At 32.9% G+C, this 7,872-nt stretch overlaps 2 protein-coding genes across 2 annotated transcripts; both read left to right on the plus strand.

The window, feature by feature from the left end:
• Nucleotides 1-496: 496 nt before the first annotated feature.
• LOC107891833 (uncharacterized) lies at nt 497-1,121 on the plus strand. The gene has a single exon (XM_016816755.2). The coding sequence runs from the start codon at nt 674-676 to the stop codon at nt 1,007-1,009; it is 336 nt and encodes a 111-aa protein (XP_016672244.1). The 5' UTR covers nt 497-673; the 3' UTR covers nt 1,010-1,121.
• Nucleotides 1,122-4,665: 3,544 nt separating this feature from the next.
• On the plus strand, nt 4,666-6,892 carry LOC107891831 (L-type lectin-domain containing receptor kinase IX.1). Its single transcript, XM_016816754.2, has one exon. It carries the CDS (start codon nt 4,771-4,773, stop codon nt 6,733-6,735), a length of 1,965 nt encoding a protein of 654 aa, XP_016672243.1. The 5' UTR covers nt 4,666-4,770; the 3' UTR covers nt 6,736-6,892.
• The last annotated feature ends 980 nt before the right edge of the window (nt 6,893-7,872 follow it).

The raw sequence follows: 7,872 nt of genomic DNA on the forward strand, positions 1-7,872 counted from the left end.
ATATAAAAAATATCTAAAATAATATTTCAGAGTTTCTGTCGGGATGAAACTACTTAAAAAAAAAAGGAAACTAAAATTTCACCAAATTTGAACTTACGGTTGCTGCCTACCCATGGCCTCGTGATTCACATCTTAAAACTGAAGAGTTGAACAAATTTGGAACATGAAACATTGTGTGAAGCAGATAGGGTCAAAATCAGAAGAGGAATCAAATTAGCGCAAGTTGAAGTTGTTTTCAGATCTAAATTCAAATAAAATAATTTGCAAAGATATAAGTATCAGCATGTAGTAAGAATCCGATGACTAATTTTGGTCATATCATATTGGGTTGACAAGGAAGCTTACTGGCTTCAAGTCTATAAGTGGTCAGTGAAAATACATAGATATCTTATCTTAAGTCCAATTTTAAATTAAATTAAAGCTAGTCCAAGGTTACTTATTAAAATATTGATTTATACAAAATAGATGTAGCTTTTGCCAGGTTAAATAATAGTCGAGTATACATAAATGGCCCACTGAAATAATGAAGAAAAGGGATAGTGGGTTCATACTTATAAAAGACACCAACATCCTCTTCTCACTCATATGATTGTTGAAGAAACACATGAAAAACTTGACATCATCGTCAATTTCAATCCTAAATCAACTCCAAGTCTAACTATCGTAACCGACCATGTCGGAAATGGAGAGAGATCTGATCAATCGCCGCCGGGGATCCTCTTATTTTTGCGGGTGTTATATGATGTCCCCATCGTGCTTCCCGGTGCATGAAGAAATGGACTACTCACGCATTCATCATTGCAGCAGCGGCGGCGACAACAGGACGAGGAGGAGATGGCGGAATCTGTTGAGAAGGTTGGTCAAGGATGGGAAGACCAGCTTATACGGATCCAAGCCGCCATTGTCTTTTCACTATGATGCTGTTAGCTATTCTCAGAATTTCGATGAGGGTTGTCATCGTGATGAATCTGCTCATCGCCGCCGAGTGTTTCAAGAAGTACACGAGTAATGTTTTTTTGTCTTGTGTTTATTTTATTTCCCCGTTTTTTCCCCCTGCAAGTTCAAATCAACTTTGATGTAACTATATATAATTATAATATATATCAAGATCTGTTAGTTAAGTTTTACAGTTCTATTGGTTTTTTTTCTCCATTTGTTAGTTATGATGAATGATAAAAAAAAATGGATCTACTCGCCAATGGTTAAAATCTTGTTTGTCATTTTGCGGATGAGCCGAGTGAGTTGTTAGGTTTGTCGGGTAAAATCAGGTGAGGATGTCAGAGGTCATCGGAGTTATGCGTTGGGGGATACAATATAGACAAGGCTAAATCGGCATAATTTCAGTAGGTTGACACTTGACAATGTTCTTACATCTGGCCGGCCTATCTTCATTCTGGATTTTTAGACCTGTTTGGTGATTGTGATGAGAGCCTGAGGTCTGGACAGGTGTTAATTAGGTGTCTCAACATTGATTAAGTGCGAGGACTAGGTATCATCACACTTGTAGGAAATTGAGCTATGTGATCATTTTATGGGGGGGGGGGGGACAAATCTATAACTAGGAATAAATTTTTCACATGAAAACAACCATTCAGGTTGTTGAAGAAAAAAAAATCCATTCAGGTCCATGATAAGACTTATTAACTGTGGTTGGGACATTGCGATTCACAAATGCTATCAGAGACTCAGAATTGGACGTAAAACTCTTTTGCAAGCTAGTAATAGACCGAATGCTCATAAGCTGTTATCATATCATGGCATTGGCGATCGGAGTTAACAGTGGTTAATTTTTATGCTTTTTGAGGGTCCAAATGCACAGGTCAATTGAAGGTCGCAGAATAATTAAAGGTAATCTCTGGTCTGGGCCTGTGGGGAACGGCCCTGCAAGTTGGGTGGTATGGGTCGTTGGAGGATAAGTGTTTTCCAGGAAACAAACTTCAAAACAAGTATGAATTGGATTTTGAATACAAGTTTTCTTTTTATCACTTCACGGAAACAAACTTCAAAACAAGTATGAATTGGATTTTGAATACAAGTTTTCTTTTTATCACTTCACTTATGATTCAATTCACGAACTGTTTTGCCGTCTCAGAATAATTAGTGTATTTTATTATAAACAAAGTTGGGATATGTAAAATTAAATTACATTTGTCGGTGAAAATTTTATATGTTATAAAGAAGTGGTTGTTATATATTTATATAATATTCGAGATATTTATAATAATATTTGAGATTTAAATTATATTTAAATTTTTAAGATTTTAAATTAAAAACTATAATATATTAATAATATTAATTAGCGAGATTTAGATGGTAATTTTAATAAAATTTACAAATGTAATTTTATGTATTAAAAATTATTTTTTACATAGAATTTATTATTTTTATTTTGCTTGATTAATTTTATTAAAATTTAAGATAAAATGTTGTTTAGTAAAGAATGTACTTCATACTTTATGGTGTTAGATGAAAAATTGTTATAAATGATATAAATAAAACATAAAAAATTAATTTTACAACAAAATTAATTATTATAATAAAACACTGTATATTCTCATTTAAAAATAAACATGAGTTTTAAATTCCATGAGAAGTACATTTGATAAAAAAAAAACCAATACTTTTAATTGGATAATTTGATAGGAATGCAAAGGGAGACCATCTCCATCTCAACTTAATGCTAATTTTTTTTAGAAAAGAAAATTTAATTAATGAAATTATCCTACTTCAAACTCGAAACCTAATCTAAGATGAAGACAATTCAATTTGGATATATGATATAGCTTCGACATAAAATAATCTCATCCCAGCTATAATCAGTTTATCAACTCTACAAATTTATATAAATTTGAGATTAATAGAATATATCACCATTTTTATAACCATGATTCTTAAGGATAGAGGAACTTCTAGGATAATTTTTTTCATACTGAATTTCTACCATTTTTTTTAATTATAAAAGATAATTGGGCTATTTGAGAACATTTTAAGATAGTTGAGCTTTTGAGCCCAAATTAATTTTGGTTACAGTTTTTAAATTTAAGTATAAATTAAATTAAAAAAAAAAGGCTTACATCTTAAGTAAGTATATATTGGGTTATAATTTTTAAATTTAGGTAATACTTTTATATGAATTTTATGATTTCCAAGTTTGAATCCTATTTTGTACAATTCTTTTTTATTAAATTTTATATGAAAAATTAAAAATTAAATTTACTCTCAAAATAATATATATTACCTTGTAAAAATAATCTGCTTCACTCCAAGTATAAAGCGTCTCTTCACTCGGATTGAAAAGTGATATGAATATTAGGATAGATATAAATCTTTTTAATTAAAAAAGGTTAAATATAAATGTGACTTTAGAAGCCCAAGTTTAAGGTTGCTAAGCCCGAAGCCTATATTTTAAAATTCAGGTAATAAATTTTAATTGTTTTTCAAAAAGATTATCATTATTAATAGTATGTAAATTGGAGTATTTTTATTTATAGGGTGGGAGAGATTATAATTAAAATTAATTTTAGATATTTTATCAAAAAATCTATAGATGACCATTTCCTTATTCGAACGTCTCTCTCTCTTCTTCATCAAACCAATTTTAGACTACAAATTATTTGCCCACTCGCTTTTTCTTAAAAAAAGAAAAATATTGTTCCACTTCTTTTCTTCAAATTTATAAATATAGGCTTCTTTGCGTTTTTAGATTTCCAAGAAATAAAATAAAATGAAATACTAAGAATTCATGAGAAGACTTTCAAAAAACAACTTCCCTTGGAATGGAAAAAGAGTTTCCCTAGATGTTTTTGGGGTTTGACATGATCTTCGTAATGGGGTTTCAACTTTCAAGGATCCGGACATTTATATATCATAATTAGTTGGCTAATTAGTCATTTATGTTATATAAAATTTGATCATTTTGTTTTTATGTTATGCTTAAGTGTTTTCTTTTTTTAAATTTTTTGTATGTTACATTTAAAATGGTCCATGGTTAAGAAATACCATTAAAGAATTATTTCACTTATAAATTTTACTTTTTCTTAATTAAAGAAAGGGAGAAGAGAGGAAAAAAGTGAAGAAAAATAAAGGAATAAAAGCAAAGTTAAAGGAAAATAAAATAAAATTTAAATTGCTAAAAAGAAAAAAAGATATAGGGATTTATTTGTACAATTTAACTTAAAATTTTAATCTCAAATGATGCTAGCTTATAATTATACCATTAATGATGGTTAATGGTTTAGGACCCAAAATGTAATAAATTAATAATATTAATAAGTTTTTAAAATTTAAGGATGAAAACATAACATCAAACTAAAAGATAATTTAAACCGATTAAGTTTATAAGCTACCCTTTTTATTCACATAATTTGCGTTGACTAATACTAGGTAACATTTTATTACTAGTCCCTAGTTTATAGGTAAAATTTTGGATTTAATTTGTAAACAAAGCAAGGATGATCTGTTTTTTTTAAGAATAAACAAAATGGTAGACAGTGCCTTTTGACTTTTGATGTAAGTTAAAAAGAATGGAAAAAACTCTTTGAACGGGTCAGTAAGTTGTCCTGACTGGGAAAAACAACCCACACTCTGAGCTTCAAATTTAGAAAAAGATATTCAACTTCAAAATATTAGTTTTGACTAACCCAATATTTATTTGGACTATCTTTTTGTTGAGAAATAAGGTTATAATAATCAAGCATCTTAAGACGCAGCTCACAGATTCTTTCCTACCATTCTAAAGCTTCAACTCTGCTACATTCTTCACCAATTGACATGGTCGCCAGGTTCTGCAACTCAGTAGTTATTCTTCTATGCTTCGTTTCCTTTCTCTCTATTCTTCCCTGTCCTGTTTCTGTCAGCTTCCAACTCTCCCGGTTTGACCCAACTATGATCACCATTGTCTATCAGGGTGACGCAAAGCCTGATGTTGGAACCATCGAGTTTAACCTTGTCAATTATATAAACCGAGTTGGATGGGCTACATATGCCGACGAGGTGTTGCTTTGGGATTCTGAAACAGGTAAGATTTCCGATTTCAACACTCGGTTTTCCTTTGAAATCAACACCCAAGGTGTTCCACTTTATGGTCATGGGTTATGTTTCTTTCTGGCTCCTGTTGGATCTCTAATCCCACCAAACTCAGCTGGTGGCTTTTTGGGATTGTTTAACACCACAACCAGTGATTCACCAAGCAACCAAATTGTCTCCATAGAGTTCGATTCCTTCCATAATCCTGAATGGGATCCACATGGAATTGATGGTCATGTGGGGATCAACAACAACTCTATTGCTTCAGCTGTTTACACTCAGTGGAATGCTAGCTCTCATAGTGAAGATACTGCCAACGTGTTAGTTACTTACAATTCTACCACTAAGGATTTGAGTGTGTCATGGAGCTATTTAACCACCAACAGTCCACGAGAGAATTCAAGTCTTTCCATGCGGATTGATCTAATGAAGGTCCTACCAGAGAGGGTCATGGTTGGTTTTTCTGCTGCAACAGGTATGTATGTGGAGAGACATGTACTTAAATCATGGGAATTCCATTCAAATTTGGAAGAACCAGCTACCAATGGAAAGAATACAAGAAGGATCAAAATACTAGTAGCCTCTGCAGTTCCTGTCAGTGTTTTGATAGCTGGGACAGTTATATCATGTATCATGTGGTTTCTGTGGAAGAAAAGGCAAACAAAAATTGGTGAAACAAAAAATTTAGCATCCATTAATGATGATGAACTTGAAAGAGGAGCTGGACCTAGAAGATTTTCCTTTAAAGACCTTGAATCTGCTACCAACAACTTCTCTGAAGGGAGAAAGTTAGGTGAAGGAGGGTTCGGAGCAGTTTATAGGGGTTACCTTATCGATCTGGACATTGAAATCGCGGTTAAGAGGATTTCGAGAGGGTCTAAACAAGGTAAAAAGGAATATGCAACTGAAGTGAAGGTCATTAGCCAGTCAAGACATCGGAATCTAGTGCAACTTATTGGTTGGTGTCATGATAAGCGTGAGTTGTTACTTGTCTATGAGTTCATGCCAAATGGTAGCCTTGATTCCCACCTATTCGGCAGAAGAATTCCACTTACTTGGCCTGTAAGGTACAAAATATCTCTTGGATTGGCATCTGCAATTTTTTATCTTCACGAGGAGTGCGAGCAGTGTGTCGTGCACCGAGACATCAAATCCAACAATGTGATGCTAGACTCTAGTTTCAATGCCAAACTAGGTGATTTTGGACTGGCAAGGCTTATGAGCCATGAGCTTGGTCCAAAAACAACAGGGTTGGCAGGAACTATAGGCTACTTGGCTCCAGAGTATATAAGCACAGGAAGAGCAAGCAAAGAGTCGGATGTATATAGCTTCGGAGTGGTTTTATTAGAAATTGCTACCGGACGAAAGTCAGCGGACCCAAGAGAAGCAACCGAAACAGGATTGGTAGAGCAGGTTTGGGATCTTTATGGGGAAGGAAAGCTTCTTTCGGTTGTAGATGAGAAATTGAATCAAGATTTTGATGTAAAACAAGCGGAGTGTGTGATGATTGCTGGACTGTGGTGTGCTCACCCTGACAACCGGTCGAGGCCCTCCATTAGGCAAGCAATTCAAGTTCTGAATTTTGAGATAGCGCCTCCAGATCTTCCTAAAAACATGCCTCTTCCTGAGTTTCATGCCCTTCCTGTCTCATTCATTTCTAAACAACTTGGAATAAACAACTCAAGCACTACTGATGGTTGTGAAATATGATTTTCCTTTCTCTTTTTGGCTAAGTTATATCAGATATTGCCTGGTTTCTTCCTCGCAATGAGTAGGGGCGTACTTTTGATTATGTGCATAAGCAATTTACTTGTATATATCCATTGTCAATGTAGCAACTTTTTTGCACAAATCTTTAATATTAAAGCTAGAGACAAATAGAGATTTACTTTTAATTAATCCAAATTCTTAAAGGCTTAAATAAAGATTTGGTACTTGAATTTGTTTATTTCTCTCAAATTGATACTTAAAGGGTTTTTTTTAGTACTTTTTTGTAACACCGTACGTTAACTCCAGTACAGGTGGCAGCATAAGGTTGTGACAACGTTAACATATATGATTGTATCGAAAAATGTGTCTTTATCATTTATGCAAAAAACAAAATCATTTCTCAGAATAATCTTAATAAAAATTACTTTCAGCTATGCGTTAAATTTAATGGAATGCTAAGATTCAAGCCACAAACTTGCTAGATGCATGATTAGTAATGACCGGGAAAGGTTTCTCGTATAGAGTTACCTTCATAAAATTATGCATGCTTGGTATTGTCGTGTTATCAGAGGATCCAATAATCTTAAACCTAAAACTAGTATATCGAATAGCAAGACAGCCTTGTGTAAAGCAACCATTGCTTTTGGAATATAATAGACAATATTTCACTTGCAGTTTGTAAAATTGTCTTGATTTTAATAAAAAGAAAATGCAGCATGTTGAATTGTCGGCTAGAAGAGATGTATTGAAGATATTCAATGAAGTCATTGATGCTACAGGTAAAAAATAGACTTTTGGTTCTTTAAAGTATGTTGTGCTTTCTCATTTGTTTTCTTTTGAGGTAATGATGTAAATTAAGGCTAATGAGCTATCAGATATGACTGACAATGGTTAAATAACTACTAAGAAGAAAAAACAAAGTATTGTTGTCTATCTCTTGTTTTCTAAGTCAACTATTTTGGTTTTTCATGGTTGAACTGAACTTGGGAGAAAATGGCTCTATCCGATTGTTCAAGGTAGTTTCATAAGCTAAAACTCAACTGCAGATAGAAGCGTGGTGGAAAAGCAATAACCATATTAGTTTAATATTGTTTCTGATAGTATTTATATATATTAATGTTCTATGTCTTGAAAAGT

This window comes from Gossypium hirsutum, chromosome D11 (assembly GCF_007990345.1).
Source record: "Gossypium hirsutum isolate 1008001.06 chromosome D11, Gossypium_hirsutum_v2.1, whole genome shotgun sequence".
Lineage (NCBI taxonomy): Eukaryota > Viridiplantae > Streptophyta > Magnoliopsida > Malvales > Malvaceae > Gossypium > Gossypium hirsutum.

Coding starts and splice junctions, on each gene's coding strand:
- LOC107891833 (XM_016816755.2), top strand. CDS start 674: ATGTCGGAAATGGAGAGAGATCTGATCAATCGCCGCCGGGGATCCTCT.
- LOC107891831 (XM_016816754.2), top strand. CDS start 4,771: ATGGTCGCCAGGTTCTGCAACTCAGTAGTTATTCTTCTATGCTTCGTT.